Source organism: Panicum hallii, chromosome 8 (assembly GCF_002211085.1).
Source record: "Panicum hallii strain FIL2 chromosome 8, PHallii_v3.1, whole genome shotgun sequence".
NCBI classification, from domain to species: domain Eukaryota; kingdom Viridiplantae; phylum Streptophyta; class Magnoliopsida; order Poales; family Poaceae; genus Panicum; species Panicum hallii.
This window is the reverse complement of record NC_038049.1, coordinates 43,905,288-43,929,841: the sequence shown is the minus strand read 5'-3', so window position 1 is coordinate 43,929,841 and position 24,554 is coordinate 43,905,288. Positions and strand designations below refer to the sequence as shown.

Below are 24,554 nucleotides of genomic sequence, written 5' to 3'. Positions count from 1 at the left end.
TGGTGCCTTTGGTCACCTCTAAAATTATAGGATTGGCAGGTTAAATAACAAATCAAAGTTTCAAGGGTTAAACCCTTGCTAAAAGACATTTTACCGGCAACAGGCAATTCATACTCTCTACCTTATTTTCTACAGATTGTAACCACATTTTAGCTTGACCCGTGAAATACATGGTGGAGTGAAGCAAGTTCTAAAGAAAGTTTGAAAGCTCACTGCGGAAAGGGTTTTGACCTGCTAGTCAGATTGCCCCATTACGGGTGTGTTACGCCAGAAAGTTCCTCAATCCCGTGCCTGTTCCCGAGCGAGTCAGTCCCATTTCGATGACGAATGACATGATGTGTGCCTCCATAGAGCTTCCCATTTGACAAGCTCGAGCTCATAACTACTACGAATGGCGAATGGAAAGATTTCTGCTACTACGGAAAAGGGGTCCTCGGCTAAGGTTGTGATTGGAACTAGCGCTATCCCTTTAGATAATTATCTAGTTGTAGAACCTGTGCACGGAAGGGAATCAGAAGCGGTTGATGAAAGCAAAGGTACGGCTCCTTTCCTAAAGAGCTCAGTTCAGGGGAATTTTAAAGGTTCCCCCCGAACCCCCCTCCAAAACCAGTGGAATGGTTGATCAACTCGCTATTTGAATCTTCGGTGTTGATCAACCTACTACTTTACGGAATGGAATAACTACCGCCTACCCCCAAACCCCCTCAAGGGGGCTTAGGTTTTATATTACACCTTTGCCCTTAGGGTCGTGATTCACGTAGATTTGAATTCACTTTCTTTAGGAAAGAGAAGAGCGAAGAAGAAGTCAGAAGCAGTTCATTGCCTGTGGGAGCTTGCTGATAGTAAGGAAGCCATAATCTTTCTATCAGATAGCCTATTTGTCTATCTGGGTGATGGCTCATAGAACGTGGCATTGGTAGAGGGAATCCTTTGATTGTTCGATTAGGAAACCCCGCCTATTGAAGTCCCGTTGGCACCTCGATGTCGACTCATCACATCCTGGGGTTGAAGAAGGTCCCAAGGGTTCGGTTGTTCGCCGATGAAAGTGGTACGTGAGTTGGGTTTAGAATGTCGTGAGATAGTTCGGTTCCTATCTACCGTTGGTGTTAAAGGGAGAACTGCGAGGAGCCAACCCTAGCCTTAGGAATAGGAAGAGAAGGTAGGGATTGCTTGGAACCTCTAAGACATGGCACCCCTGCCCTAGCCGCCTTTTCTTATGATGTCTCGAAAGCGGAATCCGAACAACCGCGCTGGTCGTAATAGATTGACTTGAATGCGTCTTCTTGCTCCAGCATTCAAGTTCCATTTCAAGGAAGGACGACGTACCATGATACTTTCTGTTTTGTCGAGCCCTGCTTTGGTCTCTAGTTTGATGGTTGTACGTGCTAAAAATCCGGTACATTCCGTTTTGTTTCCCATCCTAGTCTTTTGCGACACTTCTGGTTTACTTATTTTGTTATGTCTCAACTTCTCCGCTATGATCTTCCCAGTAATTCATATAGGAGCTCTCTACCTGAGTTTGGATAAAGATAGAAGGGAGAAGGTTGTGAAGGTGGCCTCGTTATCCACACATCTGGTCGGAGGACCGACCTGGGTTTTCACGAGCGTAGGCGGGTCCTGGAATGCCCGTCAAAGGCGCTAGCGCATACCCCGGGGTGATCATCACCACCTGCACCTCACATCTCGGCACAGTGGAACGTGTAACCCGCCTGCTGTCCAAGTCAACCACTTAATTTCCTGTAATTCATAGCACCTAACAGAACGTAGCAGCAAGGTCATACCTGGCATACTCATCATGACCAGGTGTAGACATCCATGTCTTCCTCGTGCAGCTGCTGGTGCTTCTCTTGGAGTCCAGGCAGCCACCGTGAGGAGACATCTTGCATGTCCTCACACAGAAACAGCTGGTGCAAGCTGTCCAACCTCTCTACATACCTCAAGTTTGGACACAGCTCTGCACGCAGCTCCCTCATTTTGGGAATATTTGAGACCCTCACTAGGCCTTCACAATCAGCAATGAAAAGCGTCTCGGAGAGGAACGGGAGGTTCTCCACCACCTTAATGCTATCCACATATCTTAAATGGAGCGCCTTCAAGCTGGTGGCCTCCAGTCCAAGCTGCCGTGGGAGAGCTCTCAGATTGGGGCACCACTCAAGAAACAACTTCTTCAAACGTGGCAGCAGCTGCAGCCTTGGAGGTGGGGCTTCCCACTTTTGCTCTGCAGCAGCTCCATCCTCTCCCCCTTCCTTACCTGCTGCAGTCGCTTCTTCTTCTTCTTCAACAACAACGGTCCACTCCTCCCAGTTGGGCATATCCTTGATGAACAACGTTTCAAGCTTGGGAAAAGCAACTGCCTCTGCAGATCCGGGATTACCCACCCCGTAGCCCACAAATTCGGGTCCAATCTTGGTGACTGCAGTGGCTCCCTCGATTTTCAGATATTTCAGGTTGGGGAGCTGCCAAATATTTCAAGTACGTCAATGATGGAAAATGTGTAGGGATTTATCAAAGTTCTCACTCTGAGTTGTTGCTTTTTCACACTAGCCAAAACAACCATATCCTTGTCTGTTACGACAGACAGACGTCGTACTTCAGATATATTTTTATCCTCTAGCAACCGTGGGTCTCCAAAGAAACACCCTTCTCTCGATAAATGATGAGCAAGTTGTCTTATGAGGTCATGTAGTTTACACCTGTCTTGGTCAAAATGAAGGGGATCTGGTAGGAGGAGGCTCCTTGAAATCAACTCGTAGTAGTAGTCTTCTGCTATATCTTCCATTAGTAAGTTGTCTTGCTTTTCTACAAAACCTTCAGCAATCCATAGCCTGACAAGATCATCACGATGCATTACCCAATCTTCAGGATACAAAGCAAGGTAAACGAAACATTGCTTCAAGTTCGGTGGCAACTGATCATAACTCAAGTACAAAGCACCACTCAGTTCTGGAGGGAGTTTACTCATAGACCAAGCATCACTGCTTAGAATCTTCCGCCATTCACGCTCTGTTGTTTTCTTCGTTGCAAGAACACTAGCCATAATCCTAATTGCAAGAGGAAGGCCGCCACAATTTTGAACAATCTCCATTCCTGTGTCACGCAGGTTGTGCACTATTTTTTCATCAGAGATGTTCATACTTCTCCAGAGTAGCTCCCATCCTACTTCCTCTGACATCAATTCTACTCGATGCATATGTTCCACCCCAATTGCTTTTGCAACTATATCATGTCGAGTTGTTGCTACAGTTGTTACTTGAGCTGCAGCATCTAGTGGAATTCTTAGCAAATTGGTCCATACATCAGACTCCCATAAGTCATCCAACACAAGGAAGAAGCTATTTCCTTCGATGGCTTCTGCAAGTTTGGCTTGGAGCTCTCCCACACTTTCACCTTGCTCTTGGTTCACTCTGACATTTCGAAGTATTTCTTTCAAAAGACCAACTGGAGAGTACTGTTGGGAAACACAAATCCATGCCTGTTTCTTAAAGCTACCTTTCACTCTGTGATCATTGTATAATTTCTGAGCTAGTGTTGTCTTTCCAACTCCTCCTGTTCCAACAATACCTATCTTGTAAGCCTTCTTCTCCCTGTGGTCTAGCACCATCCCTACCAATGTGCCAGTAGCATGAATAATCTCTTTTCCCACAATATTTGGTTCCACGAGGTGGGATGTTTTTCTCATATCTGAAACACTGGCAACAGGTTCTGTTTCAAACTTGAATTTTGTACCTAACTCTGCAATCCTCTCTATTCTTTTATTGAGGCTTTTAATCTGTACAGCAATGTCGCGACGTGTCAAAATAGTAGAAAAGCAAGAGACAAGTGGAAAACCATTGCATGCAGTTAATTTTCTTGATGGCGATGAAGGCTGTTCTCCTAGTAGCTTGCTCCCTTTAAACCAGGCCAGGTCAATGATATTATCAGCATCATACATTGCATCTTTCAGCTCACCAAGCCAATTGCTAACAGCTAAGTCTTCAATCCTCCTCCGATCAACATCTTTGAGAAAACACTGTATTTGCATCATTGTTTGCTGCAAATCACTGAGCTCTTGTTTAACATGTTGTATCTGTATTGCTTCCTCTGTAATGATTTCTTGGAGCTTCTGGATGCATGATCCGGCAAAGGAAAATAGTATGGTTGCCATTAGTTGAATCCTAGAAACAGACCCACCACCAAGAAGAGGAAGTTGGTAGTGAGATTTATTGAACCAGTTTGCACAGTGTCAATCCGTAAACGAATGAACCTAGATCTGAAAGTGACAGTTTAAAACAGTAAGTCTGGTCTGAATATGCAATTGAATGATGTAATAATTTATATGCTCCGGTGAGTACTCATACATGTAAACTACCACTTGGATATGTAAATGATGACAGCACCTAGAGGAAATTCATACGATGCACAAGCCAGAAGACACACACAAAAAAATATTGGGTGGACTTAGGTGCATCCATCCATGAGTTTTAGCCTCCCCTAAACATTAGAGATCCAAATTATACCTTTGTTTATAATAAAGACTGACTGCTAATATCAAGTTTATTTACACTTTCCTCCTGCTAGAAGACTGCGCCATGCTTGAATCTTTGGCTAGGCTCAGAACCAGTTAAAAGTAAAAATGAGCTGAGCATAACCCTAACCAGCCTGATCTCGGTCTTCTGCATGGATATAATTGACTTTACTTATCTGTACTTTTCACATGATTATACCTGTATGTGTAAAATATGCTACTGTTTTTCAAATTTACTCTTTTTTTCAAAAAAAAAGAAGGAACCATACTGGATTTTTTTCAAATTTTCTTGATACCTTCATTTGTGACTTGACATACTAAGTGCCTGTCAGCTTAAATGAAAGATAAAAGAACATTATATCGTCGCTAGGAACGGATGGAGAAGTAATAATAGACTCTGTTTTTTATTATTATCTTCTTATATGTGCTTGTTTCCCCTTTTATTCATGATTAGCATTTGTGCTGAGATTTATGTAAGAAGTTGGCTGGGTGAACATGCATAAGCTGGAAACAATTCCTTTTTCTAGAAAAAAAAATATCATTCAAACTGAGTGTTGTGCATATTCCAGGCTCCAGCTTGGTTTTCTTTCTAGTGATCTAGCTGGTAAAGCTGACTGATGCCTAGATTTCATGCTTAACATTTTCAGGCCTACCTTTCCATCAACTTTTTTCTCAAACGCAAAGAACTGTGTGTCTTTGTATCCATAATGTGAAAACTCGTAATAAAAAAAAAAGGATGCACATCCACATACATTTTCTGCATACCCATCGGCTCCTGCACGTGTTTCTCTTACCCCAAAAATAACAATTTTCCATGAGCTAGTAACATAACATGACATAAATGTTTAAAGATTTAAGAGGCCGCAAGAACCAACTTCCCCGTAAATGGTAATGCTGGTTTACTCATAGCAACACTTGGAATAAGTTAAAAAGATTCCTGTGTGCACAAACCTTACCTTGAATCAAAGATCTCTTTAACAATACAAGTCAAGGATGTTAGATCATCCGCCCCCCAGTACCAGTAGTTTGCTTCCGAAGATCAATCCATTATGTAAAGGAGGGGAATGAAGACGAAACACTCATCAAGCAATAGTATCCCACAATGAACTGAATAGATATAAGCAAAACCTTCCTGTCACCATGAGAGAGCCATGGTTACTTTGCCTGAAAGGGAAAGAGAAATAAATGGATAAAACTAAGATGGGTAGTTCAATCTAAATATCAAATATCTACAGATAAGAGGTGCCGTGGTCAACTGCTCATACCAGAGTAGAAAAACGCACCCTCTTCTCTACTCTGCAGATGACCTGCCTTCTTCTTGCTTTGCTGGAGAAGAAGACAGAGCATTACATCACGCAGCAGCCTGAGGCTGTAAATGAGACAGAATTTGCACTGATATCCCTCATAAAAATTATGTCAATTGACAGAGATACAGGCCTGGAAATTCAATGCAATGTAGTATGTGAGACTACTTGACATGGAATGAATGGAACATATTGTGCTAACCAATTAGGCAGATATTGAAGGAACTGTACCCTCTTGTTACAACGGTGGAAGAGACAGTATTATCTCCCAAACCACATTGCCTCGCTTCATCCTCTTTGTTGTGTTTTCTTCAGTAGGGGAAATGATTAGCAAAACTTTTGTGTGAGCTCAAGCTCTACGAATCCCAGGATAACAAGCAAAGGTGCTCAACGTTGCACCCTTCTTCAGATGCAGCTCTGGGAAGAGTTTGGGTAGAGTTGGTTCCAACTTCAGCAGAGAAAAGTGAACACGCATTCATGCACGTATGCGGCTCATTACAGAGGCAGGGGGTGGAGATTAATCACTTGCTTGAAGCAGTTTACCGTAATGAACTGGAGACAGGTAGTCCATAACTACTGTAGAAGCATAGGGACCAAGAACTCTGCTGTAAAGGAGAAAATGGATAAAGATTAGAAGAGGATGTTCTGCCTCAAGATAATAAAACTGCATCTGTCTCAATGGCCTGTTTGGGTGAAGTAAACTTGATAGCCTTATGTGTGTACAGTGAGATGTGGATTATCTTGTTCTTCCTTGGATGCAGAGTAAAATTTACTTCAGGCAGCAGTCAGAGCCAACAGATCAGAGAGAATTTGCCCTGATCACCACAAAAATATTCCCACTGACAACTTGCGGCAAATTCAGTGCAGCATAGTGTGACACATCAGAATGAACTGCATCCTACCTAATAACCAGCGAACTAAGTGGACGAAGGTGTGCACCTCTTCTCGTGCAGCCAAGATGACCCGAGCGAGCACTCCAGTGTGACTGTATCTGCTGCTCTGTTTGTGTTGGCTTTCTTCAGTTGGGGAAAAGAACAGAACGGAGGAGGGCCGTCTTTCGTATGGAAAGCATAAGGTTTCGCAAGAGCAAAGAATCGCTGGATGACACGCAAAGCTGTTCAGAGCATAAGGTTTGAGTAGAGCAAAGTCTGGAAAGCATAAGCTTTAGCAAAACAAAGCAGAAGGAAGAGGAAATCGCCAACCCATGCTTCCGGCGGCGAGAAGCTTGCTCTTTGCTGTTTGCTTCGCTTTGACATCTGAGTGAGCCAGTCGATCAATTCCGTGAACAAGTTTATGCATTTTTTCTGCGGCTGCCTCTGCTGTACAGAAACAGTGGAGATGTTCAGAGCAAATTAAACCATGCATGCATCCATTGGACGGCTGACTTCCAGACCATCAGTGAGTGGATCACATCGACCCAGCGCTCGCGGTGGTCGTCGCTCGATCGGAATGAGGACTTGTCGGGCCGTGGAGGCGCGCGGCGACGGCGTCCGAGTGGCAACACGACCGGCGTCGCACAGAGCAGAGGACGCTGCCCCGTGCAGGGGGTGGACGGTATTTCATTTACCGTCCACCGCTTTGTTCCCTGGCGGCTGTCCAAATTCCAATCGGCCATGGGCGGTCAAGAGTTGGCACGACCGCGGTCTGACTTGGCTACCTCCTGACCATATGCTCGCGAGAGCCGGCCGCAATGTCCGCGAACGCCCGTCGAAGGCTGGCCGGAGCGCCCGGCGAGCCAGCGAGGCCTCGTCCCTGGTACCCGGCGCGTCGGGATGCTCGTCGGCTTGCGGCAAACAACCATGCCAACGCAGCGTTCAGCAGGATCAGGAGAGATAAACTGGCAGAAACTGAAGCCGGATGCTTCGGCGACGTGGGAACTGACCGGTAGTCCATTCTCTCTCGGTATTCCAAACTACGGCCGCTCGCCATGCCAGAACTCTGTCGAGCCGCGGCGCAGGTTGCTGATGACCGGTAGTCCATTTTCGTTCCCGCAGTGTAAAAATCCATTCCAAGTGCCGTTCCCCGTTCCTCCCAGGAACTTCCATACGTCCTAGCAAGCTTGGACGCCTCGAGCAATCAATCATTCACGGCCGCGACGTCGAGGGCATCGGACGGAGGCGCTGGACCAAACCTCATCGGCAAGCATCAGCCAGCACGCACGGCAACGACGGCGCCAGCCAGCCTCGACCACGATACTCACTTGGCGGAGACAGGAGAGCGGGTGGCCGGGCAGTAGCGGCGCTCTGGAGTAGTGGTACAGAAACTCATGATATATATAAACCTCCTCATAACTCAAGCGGCATACAAATGTAGAACAAAAGCCTTCCGGCAGGCAGCAGATCCATATCAGGTTTTTCCTTCTCCTTGTGTTCCCGCATCAGCTCATCATCTTCAGCCCTCATCCATTGCTTCCTCTAGAAGACGAAGTACTATCGAATGAAGAAAAAGAGAGCGTTAGATGGACAACCCAACAAAGGAGCAGGGCTCTCTATACTGAAAATGCAACAACTAATAAACTAATGCTCAACAAGTTTTGTTCATACCTTGTCGCTCTGACGCCCATCAAACCGGGTGTGTCTCATGTTCGAGGCCATGTGTAAATGTCCAGTGTTTCCCCAGGAAGTTTTTGGCGCTGCTCTTTGAGCCCAGGCACCCAATATGAGGAGAGGGACTCCATACCCTCGTCCAGCCACAGCTGCTCCAAATTGCAAAGCTCCTCAACACGCCTTAAATTTGGGCAGTGACTTACCCGCAGCTCCCTCATTTTCGGAATATTGGAGACCCTCACTAGGCCTCTACATCCGAGGATTACAAGGACCTCTGAGAGGAACGGGAGGTTCTCCACCACCTTAATGCTATCCACATCTCCTAACTGGAGCTCCTTCAAGCTGGTGGCCTCCAGTCCAAGCTGCCGTGGGAGAGCTCTCAGCTTGGGGCACCACTCAAGAAACAACTTCTTTAAACGTGGCAGCAGCTGCAGCCTTGGAGGTGGGGCTTCCCACTTTTGCTCTGCAGCAGCTCCATCCTCTCCCCCTTCCTTACCTGCTGCTGTCGCTTCTTCTTCTTCTTCAACAACAAAGGTCCACTCCTCCCAGTTGGGCATATGCTTGATTAACAACGTTTCAAGCTTGGGGAAAGCAACTGCCTCTGCAGATCCGGGATTACCCACCCCGTAGCCAACAAATTCGGGTCCAATCTTGGTAACTGCAGTGGCTCCCTCAATTTTCAGATATTTCAGGTTGGGGAGCTGCCCGATTGGAGGAAGATGCACACATGATTTGCAATCCACAAGTTTCAAGTACGTCAATGATGGAAAATATGTAGCAGTATCAAGCCAGGTGGGAAACCTCCGACCAAAGAAATGTAGAATATGTATATCTTCAATGCTCTGTGGAGGGATTAGCTTCTCAAACGCCCTCTCTATATTGATTATATCCCTTTCACTATATGGTTCATCTGTACGTTCAGTACAACATAAACTGAGTAGTTTGAGAAACTTTTTGTCTAGTAACAATGAATCTGTGCTACAAGGAGATGCTCTCTCCAATTTCTTCATACAAAGCTTCCTCAGCTCAAAAAGAGGACCCAGCTCTTCTAGGCTCCATCCATCTTGTGCTCTAGCACAATTATCACTACCACCACCAACCGGAAATCCTGCAAGATCATTGAGGAACTTCAATTTAGCTATCCCTTTTGGAACCTGGTTTATTGGTGTTCCAGCAAGACCAAGGCGTCTCAAGTTGCACAACCGAGTGATTCCTAAAGGGAGAGTATGCAAAGCATGGCAACGCTGCAAGTTCAATATCTGAAGGTTTATGAGACAACAAATGGACTCAGGAAGACAGGATATGTCAGTTCCATCAAGATCAAGTAACCGTAGATGGATCAATCTTCCAACACAATTTGGAATACTTTGTATAACTGACCCAGTTAGATCCAAAACTCGAATATATGGAAGTCTTCTAAATATTGTATTATCAACTCTCAGTGACTTTTCATAAGATGTTCTCCAAGTTCTAACTTTATATTGATCCTTACCCATGCTAGGTAACACCACTATATCCTTCTCAGTGACTGCTAAAATACGTCTAAATTTACTCATGACATTAACTCTTATTGATTCTGGATCACCAACAAAACATTCTTCTCTAGATAAATGACAAGCAAGCTGCCTTAATAGGTCATGCACTCTGCATCGACCAAGATCAACCGCTAAATAATCTGGTTGGAGGAGATTCCGACATATCAACTCATAATAGTATTCTTCAGCTGTATCTTCCAATAGTTGGCCACCTAGCTCATCAATGAAGCCTTCAGCCACCCACATCCTAATAATATCATCACGGTAAATAACTGCATCTTCAGGAAACATGGCACAATAGAGAAAACACGGCTTCAAACAGAGTGGTAGCTCTTCATAACTTATATATAAAGCACTTGGTATTTCAAGTTTGCTCACGGACCAAGCATCTTTTCTTGAAAACTTGTTCCATTCATTCTCAGTTTGTTCTTTCCTGGATAAAACCCTTGCAACAACCTTAATTGCAAGAGGAAGACAGCCACATCTGCGAACAATATCTATTCCTAAGTCTCGCAGATTTTGCACTTCTTTTTCTTGGTTGATTCCCATGCTCTTCCAAAGCAACTCCCATCCTACGTCCACCGACATTAAGTCAACTCGGTGTGTATGGTCCACTCCAATTTCCACAGCAACAGTGTCGAGTCGAGATGTCAACAGAATTATCCCTGTGGCTGCAGCATGCAATGGGGTGCTCAGTAAATTTTCCCAAATGTCAGACTGCCACGCATCATCCAACACAAGAAAGAAGCTCTTCTCTTGGATGGCTAATTTTAGCCTGCTTTGGAGCTCATCAATCGATTCATCTTGCATGTACTGTACTTCAAATTTTCGAAGAATCTCCTTCAGAATATTAACCTCGAAGTAATCTTTGGAGACACAAACCCATGCTTGTTTGTCAAAGCACCCGTTTATTTTTTTGTCATTGTAAATTTTCTGTGCTAGTGTTGTCTTACCAACTCCTCCTGTTCCAACAATGGCAATCTTGTAAGACCTCTTATCCTTATGTTCAAGTAGCAAATCTACTAGTTTTCTGCAAGCATGTCTGACCTCCTTACCCACAAGGTTGGGTTCAACAAGGTTGGAACTTCTTATGTGTTTGGATGCTGAAACTTTTTCAGTAGATTGTCTACTTGCCAGTGATGAGAATACTTCATCCTTTGAAATATTGTCTATTCTTTTGTTCAGGCTTCGAATCTTAACAGCAACCTCATGACGGGTTTGGATATTAGAAAAGCAAGAGGAAAGGGAAAGGCCGGTGCATGTATTTGATTTGCTTGATAATGACAAAGAATGATCCGGCAATAGTTTGCTTCCTTTAGATCTAGCCAAGTCAATAACATCATCGGCGTCATACATGGCATCTCTTAGCTGATTGAGCCAATTATTAACGGCTGATTCTTTTGTGCTCCTTTGCTCTGCATCATTAACAAAGTGTCGTATTTGCTCCATTCTTCTTTGCAGTTCTGTGAGCTCTTCATTTACACCTAAAATTAGTATGGCCTCCTCTGAAATGACATCTTGCAACTTCTTAGCACACGATCCAACTAAAGATTCTAGTATGGTTGCCATGAGACAAAGTTGCTGAGAGAGATTCACCGGAGGAGTTGCAGGCTGGGAAATAAATGTGCAAATGTGTTAACTTGGTCTAAAAATTTGAAAGGGCTCACAAAATTGAAATGCGTATTGAAAGATATTCTTCTTTATATCTTCAGTAAACATTACATAATAGCATAATGCTATTCCATATGGGTCAGGAACTAATAGACTTGGACAAGATGTTTTTTAGCAAATTGAGTAGTACGGTGAGGTATTGAGGTATAAACTCCTGAGTTAGCTTGTACCTTTTTGTTTGAGCTGCTAAATGTTGTAAGCGAACATGGACTGGATTGGATGTTATCAATTGGGAAAATATTTGCCATCATGCACAGAAAACCTAAAGAAATCCTGCCGGTAGTCAATTTTTTATCTGCTAGAGCACAATGATTGTTTGATTCACCATTTCAACTGTAACACTAAAAGATTTCTTGTTTTCTACATGCTACTATAGAAGTCACAATTACCGTAACTTAAAGGAAATGAAGATGCAATATAGCAGTAGCCTTGGAAGCTTACCTGTTAACAAGAGAATGACTTATGACCAGATTCAATGTTAGTTGTTTATTTGTAGAAAGAGAATAATCAGATGATAACCCATCAAGACTTCAAACATCCAGCAGACTGCGCCCAAGCTAGGAAGATGAAATGTAATGGATTCTAAAAACCACTTTATAATGTGGATAGCACAGATTATCAGCCAATCACCAATGTAGAATCACAAATAACAGAGCTCATTAAACCTGCAAAAGTTGAAGAAAGAATGAATAGGTTAAGTTTGCTCATCAAAAGAAAGGTTGTTTAATCACAGGCTACAGCTAGAATGGTTCAGCGGAAGAGCAAAAAGAATTATCACTGAATTAAAGCCATGCTGGTGCATTAAGTACCTGCTTACAGGTGCATTGGTAAGCCTCTGATCAGAACACTACAGAAGATCAGTACGTGTCGATGCAATTATTTTTTCTCGCAACACTCTCTCTTTAATGAGAGTTTTCTTGATAAACTTAATGAGAGATTGAGAGGTCCACAGAAATTGGTCCATAGAGCATCAAGCTTCTGCTTACCAAGACATGAAAAATCTGAAGCACAACTCGAACCATCTTCCAAGAAGCATAATAGTCTCATAACAACCAATAGTAATCTCCTTGAACAAGCAGTTTGTTCATCAGATCATTACCCATGAGTACTATCACTCTATCGCTTGGAGAAACGAGAGCCAGCAGATCCTATAGCAACTACTGCAAAAAAGCGGGGACAACTAGAACAGCTTAGCAGGTTAATGACAGCCCGGTTGATCAACACCTATAACTAGAACAGCTTAGCAGGTAATATAATTAGCAAGAAAAATTACTGCCCAAACTCAGTATTTCCATATCTATTAGAACTAGAAAGGGTACCTGAATACTAGAACAGCTTAGCAGGTAATATAATTAACAAGAGTTACTGCTCATCTCAGAATTTTCAGATCTATTAGACTAGAAAGGGTACCTGAAAAAAGGTCAACTGATAAGGCACTGATTAGAGTGCTGCATATGGAGATTTGTATGTCTCAAGGCATATTGTTTTGCTCCCAATAGGATCTCTTGAATCAATGATCCACCAAAAATTTGCACACTGCCAGCATAGCTTCTGCATGATTAGTCAATTGTTATGAGAACAGAAAGCTATGGTGGAAATCAGAACATCTTCTTGATTAACCTGAGGCCATGAAGCTTTCCATATTCAAAAACATACCTTCAGCAGAGCAGGGCCGCCCCGGGCCGCGCGGGCGCGGGCGCGGCCGCACTCGGCGCTGCCGCGCCGGGCGGCAGGAAGCGCGGACTGCGGTCGCGACGCCTTGGCAGAGGGAGGACGTTGGCGGCCGGCCGGCGGGAGGAACAGCGAAAAGGGGCGGTGGCGCACAAGGACTCGGGGAGGAGCTTGTCGACGATGATGGGGACGGCGGCGCCAAGCCCGAGCAGCACAGGGAGGAGGGGGAAGGACCGAGGCGGCGCACAGGCCGGAGGAGGAGGAGAGGGGCGGCGGGCGGCGGCGCGCAGGAAGGGGAGAGGAGGACGAAGACTGGAGAGGGGCGGTGGGCGGCGGCGCACGCGGGGAAGAGCGGGCGCTTGGGTGAGGCGGCTGGGTGCGGGAGAAGGAAAGGAATAAGGAATAAGGCGGATGGGTGCGGTTTGGCTGGTGGGATGGATGGAGATGGAGTGGAGCGGCAGTAAGGGAATATACCGTATGAGTTCGTTCCGAAAAAAGAACGGTTGGACGGCGTCAGCTCCTTTCTCCTTCCTCCGCGCCTCCTTCGTTCCGCGCTCGGTGCTCCACACGCGGGGGTGGGCCACGAGCAGGGCGGACGGCAAGCCGGAGGACAGCGAAGCTCTCCGCTGTCCGCTCGTCCGGCGCCGCAGAAATGGAGCGTCCCTTTATTGCTGTCACCGGCGGCGCAGGTGACTTGACTTGGATTCTGCTAATTGCTTCGGTAGAGAGAGGAACAGAGAGAGTGAGTGGCGCTAGCTGCTGTTGTTTGTTTCACAGGGGGAGTGGGCAAGAAGAAAGCTAGCTAGCTGGTAGCTGCCGTCGCCGATTGGAGAAGAAAGGAAGAAGAAGAGCTGCTGGTGGAGGAGATAGATGGTGGCTGGTAGTGCTCGATGGAGAGAAGCAGCGAGGCTTCCGTGGTAGCGTGCTGGATTGGAGAGGGGAGACGGATGGTCGGATACACGGATGGACCTTGAGCGGCGGCTGTTGCGTGGATTCCACGACTAACAGGCGGGCCCCACAATAACAGTGGCTAACGGAGCTGTTATCTCGTCGTGCAAATTATAAGTGCATCATCATCTGTCACTGTCAGGCCGCGCTGGCTGAGCAGAGGAAATACCAAATCGCCAAGGCCGACCACCACGCGTGCATGTGCATCTGTCAGGGAGGGTTGGTGCGTGTGCAGGCCAGAACACTCTGTTCGCCATCTGCGCGGTTGCTCGGCGCCGGCGGGTTCCAACGCCATCGTGACGGCGCATCCTATGGTCGCTGCAAGCGGGGGATGGGCGGCACCACAGGGGGTGCCGGTGGACGGGACCGTCCACCCCTTGGGTCCCCTTGCGGCCGTCCCATCGGCCACGGGCGGTCCGGATCGATTTGGAAAGATAGCAGCCGGACTTGGCGGCTTCCTGGCTCGGGCGTAGTAACCGCGCCGCTTCGCCTTCAAGACAAGAGCGGCGGTGTCCGCCGCCAAGCAGCTCCAGGAACTCGACTCATCGAGCCGGCGGCAGAGCACCTCACCTGAACGTGGCGTCGCGAACGCGTGGCGCCGGCGAGCTCTCACCATGTGAAAACCTGAAATCGGTCACGCAACATTTGTAACGGACCCTTGTAGCCCGTTACAAGTCGCAACATCTGTAACGGTTGTTGTTTGGCACCCGTTACCTATAAGCGCGACAGGTTTGACCCCGAACTCGCCACCACAACGCCCGTTACCGATGAGGACTTCTAGTAACGGGCGTGATAAAGGCCCGTTACATTAAAATGTTGTAACGGTTGTTAAAGTGCGTCCGTTACGAAAATTGTACTATCGGTAATGGTCTCTTAATGTCCGTTACCGATGATCGGTAACGGTCGTTTAAGGACCGTTACAGATAGGGCAATGATCGTACCTAACTGTCGCTTGTAGTAATGCGCGTTACCGATGACCATTTGATGCCCGTTACCGATAGAGCGGTGTTACTTGTGTGATCCGTTGATGCCCATTACCGAAGTCACTGGCGCAGCAGCCGGCGAGTGTCCTCCTACGCCGTCGCCGCGACCGGCGCCTCCTCGGCCGCGCTCTCCTCCACCGCAGTCAAGTTGGAGCGCGGCGGCGCTGCTGCTGGACGTGTCCTGCTGCTGCTGCCTCCGCGTCGGCGTCACCGAAGGTGGCGGCGGACGTCGACCGCGGTGTCCTCCGCGCCGTCGCCATCCTCCAAAGCAGCAGCCCTTCTTGCACTCCGTCGCGGCGGCCGCGACGCCGCCTCCTCCTCGGGCGCGCTCGCCTCGTAGACAGTCTTCCTCAAGGTGGAAATTGCCCCCTTTTATTGAACTTTGCTGTCCTAATCCTCTTACTCATCGGTTTTGGTGATGAATTATGCTCATTTGATGTATGGAAATTGCCCTTGTTCATTGAACTTGTAGATGGCTGCTGCTGATCGGGCTTGGATGTACAGACAGCCCTAAGATTGGGACAATTTCATAACCGGGGTCAATGGTTTTCTAGGTCAAGCAGAGGCGGATATGAGAAACCGTGGTGTTCAGGCAATGTATTGCCTCTGTATAGATTGTCTCAACCAGAAGAAGTTCGGACAACAGGACAACATTTTTCATCATTTGATCACACGTGGTTTCACAAAAAATTACACGTGTTGGAACAAACATGGTGAGGAAGGCCTTAATGAAGTCGAAGCAGGATGCCTAAATGAAGGTGAAGCGCGACACCATGCTCAAGGCCTTAATGAAGGGGCAGCGCGATGCCATGATGAAGCCCTTGATGAAGGTGGAGTTTTTGAGGAAAATGAACCATTCCCACCCTTTGTGAGGACGCTTGATGTTATGACTGATCAAGAAGTTACGGGCTTCGATGATGGTGAGGTGTTGCAACGTGTGCACAATGTTGATCAAATGGTGCGAGATGTTGAGTTTCAAGGAGTGTACACAACTTCTGAGTTAGCGAGGCTGAAGCAGTTCATTGAAGATTCAAAGAAACCCCTCTATCCTGGTTGCCAGAAGTACTCTCGCCTTTCTGGTGATCTAAAACTTCTGCAGCTTAAGGCAGATCATGGTTGGAGCAACAAAAGTTTCAAACAACTATTGGATCTGCTTAGAGACATGCTACCTGAGGGAAACCAAGTAGCCGAGTCTGTCTATGAGGCAAAGAAGATAATCTGTCCTCTGGGAGTAGAGGTTGAAAAATTCATGCATGCAAGAACAGTTGTGTATTGTTCCGTGGAGATTATGCAGACCTTGACAAGTGCCCCAAGTGTGGGTGTGATCGGTACAAGAGGAAAAAAGATGGTGGAGATGATAATGCTGATGACGGGAACGTGCCCGTGGAGATCAGAGGCAAGAAGAAGGTTAACAGAGGGGGTCCTGTGAGGGTGGCATGGTATTTTCCCGTCATTCCCCGGTTGAAAAGATGGTTCACCACAAGAAAGGAGGCCCAACTCTTGCGTTGGCATAAGGAAGGCCGAAAGAAGGAAAATGACAAGCTTAGGCACCCCGCAGATGCAGCACAATAGGGTAACATTGATTCCCACTTTAAATGGTTTGCTGATGATTGCAGAAATCTTCGGTTCGCTATGAGCACAGATGGTGTTAACCCATTCGGTAACTAGAGTTCAACACATAGCACCTGGCCTGTCGTGTTGTTAGTGTGCAACCTTCCACCCTGGCTATGCAAGAAACGGAAATACATGATGCTGACAATATTGGTCTCTGGGCTAAAGCAACCTGGCGACCGTATTGATGTCTACTTGAGGCCACTAGTTGATGACTTGAAGACACTTTGGAAGCCTGGTGTGAAGGAGGTTTGGGATGAATTCAGGCGTGAGGAGTTCACATTGCACGCCATGTTGTTCACCACCATCAACGACAACCCGGCTCATCGCAACCTCTCCGGCCAGAGGATGCAAAGCTAGCTAGAGAAGGAAAAGAGAACCCTTCGGACCAATTTCCAGGACGTTCGAGGTCATATCTGCGGGCAAGGGCGGCGAAGAGGATGACCACTAGTGAAGGCACTAGTGAAGGAAGCGGGGACATAACATTCAGTAACCCTGCGGTGGTGGGGCTAGCAAATAAGGTGAAAGACCTTGCATCTAAGGCTAGCGATGGTTCTTTCACCGGGGTTAGGGAGAATGATATCCTCACCGCAGCACTTGAGAATCCAGAGCATCGAGGTCGGGTCCGAGGCGTGTCTAGTTCAGTTGGCTGGGGTAAAGGGTTTGGTGAAGAGTTTGTTGGAATGTACAGGAAGAAGAGGAAGAAGATGAAGGAGAGGTCTGATGCGGAGAAGGAAAAGATAGTTGGTGAAACAGCCATCAGAGTCATCAACATGCTAAGACAAGCAGGCGTGGTTATACCGGATGCTCTGTGTCCTACCCAACCAACACACATCGGTACCAGCGAGCAAGAAGATGCGAGTGTCAGTGAGGAAGAAGATGTGCGTGGTAGCGGGGAAGAGCATGGGCCATTCAATGAGAACGAAGCGAATGTACAACACAGTGATAGTCGATTATCTATGCTGGACACAATAGATAAGCTGACAGAGCCAACCAAGTGCAGCCTTTTGGATGGCACCGGGCATAACTTGGAGCTCGCAGTAGCCACTGTCTATCCATATCAAGAGACTTGCCATTGTGTACCGGTGCAGGAAGGGTATGCAGTGGTGCAACCTACTTATGTGTGGTCCAATACGAGTCACTTCTGTCTGCCTGTGCCAGTAGGGGGGGATGAGATAACAACCTTAGGTGGGGCTCTCGGTACAAGGATCCGATGGTCAAAGTACAGGATCCTTATACCACCCAAGACGAGACCGCCCAACTCTGTAATCGCATCAGGTACAGGGGTACAGCATCAGATGGGTACTGCAGCTCAGCGTCTGCAGAGAAGGCTCAGCAGCAGCAGATCAGCAAAACTACGCAGCAGCAGCAGCAGCAGCAGGAGAAGCAGGAGTCACAACAGGAGCCTCGACGACAGGAGGAGCCTAGGCAATCTCCGCCTAAGCATCAGCCACAACCGGAGCCTCTACAACAGAAGGAGGGAGAGTGCAGCCAATCTCCGCCTGAGCAGCAGTCACCACGGGAGGAGAAGCAGGCCAGGAAACCTTTGCCTAAAGATGAGCTTGTTAACGCTATTTGGACAACACAGAATCCAAAATACAAGCCTGGTGTGCCTATGTTGTCAGAAGCGGATTTAGATGCTGCTGGACCAAATTGTGCCAGGTTGCATGCTTACGTCATGGAACACAGTAAGGATAAACTTGGCTTTCCAGCAAAGGTGGCTCAAGCCTACTTTCAAGGTGATGGTGATTTAATGTTAAACGTTGCATTCAATGACGTGTACGACCTTATAACCCTAGGTGCTCTAGATGTTAGCTTCTTGAGGTTGTGGACATTGTAAGTCCCTTCAAACCAAAAAATATATTTCTTTAATTTTGACCACAAAGTTCATGCATGCTAACAATTGGATTATTTGTAGGAAAATGATACAGAATGCAGCAGAGATGCAGTGCAGTGTTGGGTTTTTGGACCCACAGGTTTTCACCGCCACAGTGATTTCTCACCAGCCTAGCACTGTAACACAAGCAATTAAAAATGCTATGAAGAACGACTATGTGGTGGGTACCTACAACACCGGTGGCCACTGGGTAACAGTGATCATCTCTATGAAGTACAAAGAGGTTTGGTATTTAGATTCTGCTAAACTATTTCCCGGTCAAAAGTTCACGGACGTCCGACATATTGTGAACTGGTCAGTATCTTGTAGGTTTTGTTCACAAAAAATCAATCTCTTACTGTTTCTAATCGGTATTGCTGATCATGCAGAGCCTTTGATGCGCGCATGGAAGAAATGATGAAAGCAAATAAGAAAAAGCCAAAAACCAAACCTAAACTCACGCACAGGATAGATGTTAATGTAAGACTGAGGTTTTCTTATAGTCCCTTCATACCTATTTGGTTACTGCAGTAACTTATTATTTTGGTACCTCAGTGCGCTCAACAGCCATCGGGGACCTTTTTGTGTGGATTCTATGTGGCATTCAATATGCTAAAACTAGTCGGTGACATATCTATAATGAAAAAGGCTGCTGTAAGTATATATTGCTCAGCCTTGTCTCTGCTCATATTCTCCATTTGATTTTAGAAACTGATTTGTACTTGTATTCTCATAATGATTGTATTTTGCAGGATTTCAAAGCTGCCCTAACAGTTTCAATAGAAGATCTAAAGCTGGTCCGGGAGATGCTGTGCGAGTTCATTCTTAAGGAGACCCTCGACCCAAAGGGCAACTTCTATAGCGCCTTCTATTTATGATGCAACGTGAGTTCATTGTAGCCAGAAACTTGAAACTTGTTGCATTCAGGGCTTCAAACTTGTTGCATGTCTGATGAGGAATGATGTGATCTTGTGTATATCCGTGATATCTACTTATTCTCTGAAGGTACAACTTTTCCATGCTTGTGATAAGTGACGAATCCAGCAGCCAAGTGAAAAGGGGGCTCATCCCCCTTATCTTCTTCTTCCTCCCATTCTCTTCTTCTCCCTCCCATCTTCTTCTTCATTCCTTATTCCCAAAAATAAAGTAGGATTTAGGGGATATCCATTGATTTTAGGAAGGTAGGGGGGCTTGATCCCCCTAGCCCCCTTAGATCCGCCCCTGTTTGTGATCTCTTTCACAAATCAGAAGTGGAACACAACTTTTAGAATCGGACCCAGCCATTGTGGCCGGTTCATCTTCAGCGTCACTACACAATAATGCCCGATCGGATTTATCTTGTACAACCCACCACTGAACCTCTCTGATTGGGATCAGCTCACCCTCACCACTGTATGTTGCTTTGACCACAGATCACCCTGCAGATTCTGAACCTCCCAATGTTTAAGATGCATGATCTCTATCTCCCCTTGATTGGCTGTTTACCTTGCTGAATCAGGAGCGAGCAACCCGACCACTAGGGATGCAAATAGTATCTCATGGTGTTTTATGGGACAACTAAATAATTACGATGTCATACCATCCTAGTTTATTTCTCCTCCTAAATTAATTACATACAATACTGACGGTGGGTGAGAACCGCGAGCGGGGATTCGTTGAACCCCCGTTTAAAAATTTGGCTAGGGGCTAAACGCGATGATCCCCTTGGGCAGCACGTATGGTGAGCACAAAGAAATTTTTACCTAGGTTCGGGCCTCCCGGAAGATAATAGCCCTAAGCGGGCTTTAGGGCGATCGAAGTCGGCTTTGGTTAGGAATTTAGAATTGACTCTTCACTTAAGCTGCAACTTAGGGGGAGTTTGGTAGAGCTCCGCTCCCTGATTCTCCTGATCCGCTCCCTGATTCTCCTGAGGAGCTGATTCTCCTGATCCTGCTCGAGAATCAGAATCAGTTTGTAAAATCGTTTGGCTGCAAAACTGATTCTTATGCGCTGATTACCTATAATACCCTCCGCTACCTATTCTTTTATGAATTGTGGTTGTATAAAATCTGGAATAATATATATAAATATTACATGAGTATTTAAAAGGCATCTAAAATTCAATTAAGAGCGTAGAGTCAACCCGAACACAATATAAAGGTCTAGAGTCAAACAAAATACAATTAAGGGTCTAGAGTCAACCCAAATACAATTAAAGCCCTTCATCCAACAAAATACAATTAAGGGCCTAGAGTGAACCGGAACAAAGACCTAGAGTCAACCAAAATACATCATACTTGTAAAGCAATCACCTTGCCTCCCAAATTGCTGTAGCTAGGTCATCACGAAACCTATTCATGTTCCTACTGCTAGAAGCTGTGGTGGATGTGTCGGACGCATTCTGAGGAACATGTCTTCTGTATCGGGTTGGAATTGTAGGAACATAGTCAGGGTCTCGATCACATTTTTGAAAATCCTCATCAAGAGCATAATTCTCGCGGATGTAGTTATGAAGGCACATTGTGGCAGCAGCAATCATCATTTGCTTATCCAATGGATATGTCGGCATCTTAAGAAGAATCCTCCATTTCATCTTCCATACACCAAATGTGCGCTCTACTACATTGCGAAGACTTGAGTGCAAGTAATTAAACCTCTCTTGCTCACCATTAGGTGCTGCGCTATTCCTCCATTCTGGAACATGGTATCTCTGACCTTTGTAAGGAGCCAAATAGCCATCTCTATTTGGGTAACCAGCATCAACAACATAATATTTTCCTGTGTCATATGAGAACAAATATGAAGTTTTAAGAAAACAATATTCAGAAATAACAAAAAATAGAACTCAAGATATAATTGAAGTGTACCTAAAGGAGGATGTGGGAAGGTATCTTCATCACTTTCAAGTGCATGGTACAATACAGTAGTATCATGCATAGAACCAGGTTGACCAATAGAGGCATATGTGAAACGCATATCAAAATCAACAACTCCCATTATATTTTGAGTAGGTTTTCCAGACCTTCCAATATATCTAATGAGGTCCCTCTTCCGTGGTGTTGCAGATATATGAGTGCCATCGATTGCTCCTATGCAATCTTTGAAGTGTGGCCACATTCTCGGATCATTGGTAATTCTACTATGCACTGTACGGAAATTAGGATCCTTTGGTTGTATATATCTTTTGGACATTGCCACCATGCAGTGCAAAACATCAGTGAATTTGCGACTAATTGTCTCACTAGAATGCTTGAAATCTTTTCGGATAGCAGAGTTAGACCAACTATGACCACAAACCACAAGAAACAACCCAAGACATTCTATGGAGTTCATATGACTAGAGGACTGTAGGCCAAAATCACTAACCAACTCATCATGCAATTTGTAGAATAGCCATGGGGGCATCCTGAACATGTCATAACATTCATTAGGATTGCTGAGTGTTTCCATGACCCAAGCCATACCAGAAAAATTTGTAGTCCTTGGATCATTCTTGTCAACATGAGATGCATAATACCATGATAAGAGAGATGCAGCAGCATGAATACCATTTTGGTTCTCCATGATCAGCCACATGACTTCCTGATCATCCACTTCTGAGTCACTTGAGTCCATCCCACTATCAGAAGAAGACATCTGTCGACACACACATAACAATTATGAGAACAAGAAGCATTATCATATAATTGGTGCACCATATAAGATGTCATACATTCCATACAGCACAAACCATGTCATACATCTCATCGAAAAAATATTACAAGACAACAGGAAGATTATGCTAGGTTCATGAAAAATTGTTACAGCACAGTACCATGGTAAAGGTTTTGGAAGGGAAAAAATAACAGCTTGCACGCAGCAGGGAATAATGTAACAAACTCATGAAAATTGATACAATGAACACGTCACAAGCCTGTTCTCACACTACATGGTCGAATCATTCCTTGTGAGCCAATTATGCTTCATTGTAAGCCACTGGAACCGTTCTTCCGGCGTCTCCAAAGTCATAAACATCTCCCTCTCAGCTCGCTTGATGAAGACTTGAGAAGCTATGAAGTGTTCTTTGCTTCCTGGAACAGCACCACACTCTCTAACCAAAATCATGACATCCTTGATTGAACACCCAGAAGTATCCTCCCTCCTTGCCAAAGACTCACATGAGGCAGTACTCCTCTCGCTCATGGAAACAAGCTTGGTCAGTTGATCCTGCACCCAATGTCCTCCTGAAGTTTTTGGTTTTTTACCCTTATCCTTTCGGCTAGTAGGTGCAGGCCGCTTTCCTTTCGAAGGTTCAGGGGAGATCTCATGACAATCATCACTGGCTTCATTAGCCTCGTAATCTTCATCTTTGTCATCGTCTGGTTCGGTGTCTTGAGTGTTAGGTGCAGCACCACTAGAAGGAGACCAATGATCATCTCCCGTGTTCCGAATGTCTTCAAACATAATGGTCTTTAAATCTTCATGCTGAAGAGGACCATCCTTGAACTTGGCAATTCCTTTGTATACCTGCAAACAAAGAGAATAATTACATACATATTTGCATAGCTTTCAAGACTATCAAAAGATATCAATGATAATTATTAGTACCTTATTTTCCTTCTTCCACCAAGCGTCAGGTGCAGTATATGTCTTCTTCACAGGGTCCCATCCTAACCCAGTTTCCCTGGACAATCTTTTCCAGTTACCATACTCTTTCCGCATCTTATCCCATTTGTTCTTAAATTGCAGCTTGCTATAATCCAATTCAGTCATCTCCTTAAACTTTTCCATAACATTTTTGTACCCAGTCCTGTTAAGATGAGTGCCACTGCGATTGTGTGCTCTCACTTGTTCAGCAAACAACTCACATAGAAGTCTAGTATTCTCCTCATTCCAATCAGCGTTTTCAGCCATCTCGCTGTACAGAAAATAGTTCATGGCGAGTACCGACATATTAAGCGAATACAATTGTAACAAAGAAGTGGCACAATAGTCGGACATGTGAAATATCTACTGTCTGTACCAACATATTAACCACATAAATATGTAGCACACAATTACACAATACTTGCTTAGGTGGTCAAACAAATGCACTTGTCCGTACAAAGAATGTAGCAGTTTGTAAAAAAAAATAGCACGAGCATCAGGTTGAGCGGTCTTTACCGTAGGCTGGACAAGTAGAGACCGAACTGGACGAGAAACTGCAACAGAAGGACTGGTGATGCCGCCAGTGAAACCGTACCCTGCAAAAGAAGGCCGTGGTGTGAGAGGAGAAGAGTGCACAGGGAGTCCAGGATCCTCCCTCCCTGCAAAAGAAGGCCGCCGCCCCTTGATCATCCCTGCACGCCGGCGCTGGCCCTGCTCTAACCCCCTCTCCCCTCGCGCAGCCGCCTGTCCTGCCCTGCTCTCCCCACCACCCCCACGCGCGCCGGCGTTGGCCTGCCCTGCTCCCCCCCCGGCGCGCCGGCGCTGGCCTGCCCTGCTCCCCCCCCCCACGCGCGCCGGCGCTGGCCTGCCCTGCTCCCCCCACCCCCCGGCGCGCCGGCGTTGGCCTGCCCTGCTACCCCCCTGCTCTCCCCACCACCCCCCCGCGCGCCGCCGCTGGCCTGCTCCCTCTCCCCCCTGCTCTCCCTCCCCTTGCGCAGCCGGCTGTCCTGCCCTGCTCTCCCCACCACCCCCCACGCCCGCGCGTAGGCCTGCCCTGCTCCTTCTCCCCCCCGGCTCCTTCTCCCCCCACGCGCAGGCCTGCTCCCTCCCCCCCTGCTCCTTCTCCCCCCCGGCTCCTTCTCCCCCACGCGCAGGCCTGCTCCCTCCCCCCCCCCTGCTCCTTCTCCCCCCGGCTCCCCCCCCCGCGCGCAGCCGGCGCTGGAGTGCTCCCCCCCCCCACGCGCGCCGCCTCCCTCTCCCCCCTGCTCCCTCTCCCCCCCTGCTCCCCTCCCCCCGCGCG

General features: G+C 46.5%; 2 protein-coding genes, 1 long non-coding RNA gene and 2 pseudogenes across 3 annotated transcripts; 1 reads left to right on the top strand and 4 right to left on the bottom strand.

Annotated features, from left to right (window-relative positions):
* Positions 1-1,710: 1,710 nt before the first annotated feature.
* LOC112902130 lies at positions 1,711-8,233 on the bottom strand (annotated as a pseudogene).
* Positions 8,234-9,003: 770 nt separating this feature from the next.
* Positions 9,004-13,602, bottom strand: LOC112902100 (annotated as a pseudogene).
* Positions 13,603-13,784: 182 nt separating this feature from the next.
* LOC112902135 lies at positions 13,785-14,368 on the top strand. Its single transcript, XR_003230491.1, has 2 exons — positions 13,785-13,920; positions 14,009-14,368. It is a non-coding gene; the product is annotated as an uncharacterized LOC112902135 (long non-coding RNA).
* A 6,568-nt stretch (positions 14,369-20,936) lies between these two features.
* On the bottom strand, positions 20,937-21,745 carry LOC112872403 (protein ALP1-like). The gene is made up of 2 exons (XM_025935480.1): positions 21,496-21,745; positions 20,937-21,406 (listed from the first exon to the last, which is right to left on the bottom strand). The coding sequence occupies exons 1-2, from the start codon at positions 21,743-21,745 to the stop codon at positions 20,937-20,939; spliced, it is 720 nt and encodes a 239-aa protein (XP_025791265.1).
* A 717-nt stretch (positions 21,746-22,462) lies between these two features.
* On the bottom strand, positions 22,463-23,521 carry LOC112872402 (L10-interacting MYB domain-containing protein-like). Its single transcript, XM_025935479.1, has 2 exons — positions 23,216-23,521; positions 22,463-23,134 (listed from the first exon to the last, which is right to left on the bottom strand). The coding sequence occupies exons 1-2, from the start codon at positions 23,519-23,521 to the stop codon at positions 22,553-22,555; spliced, it is 888 nt and encodes a 295-aa protein (XP_025791264.1). The 3' UTR covers positions 22,463-22,552.
* Between the last annotated feature and the right edge of the window lie 1,033 nt (positions 23,522-24,554).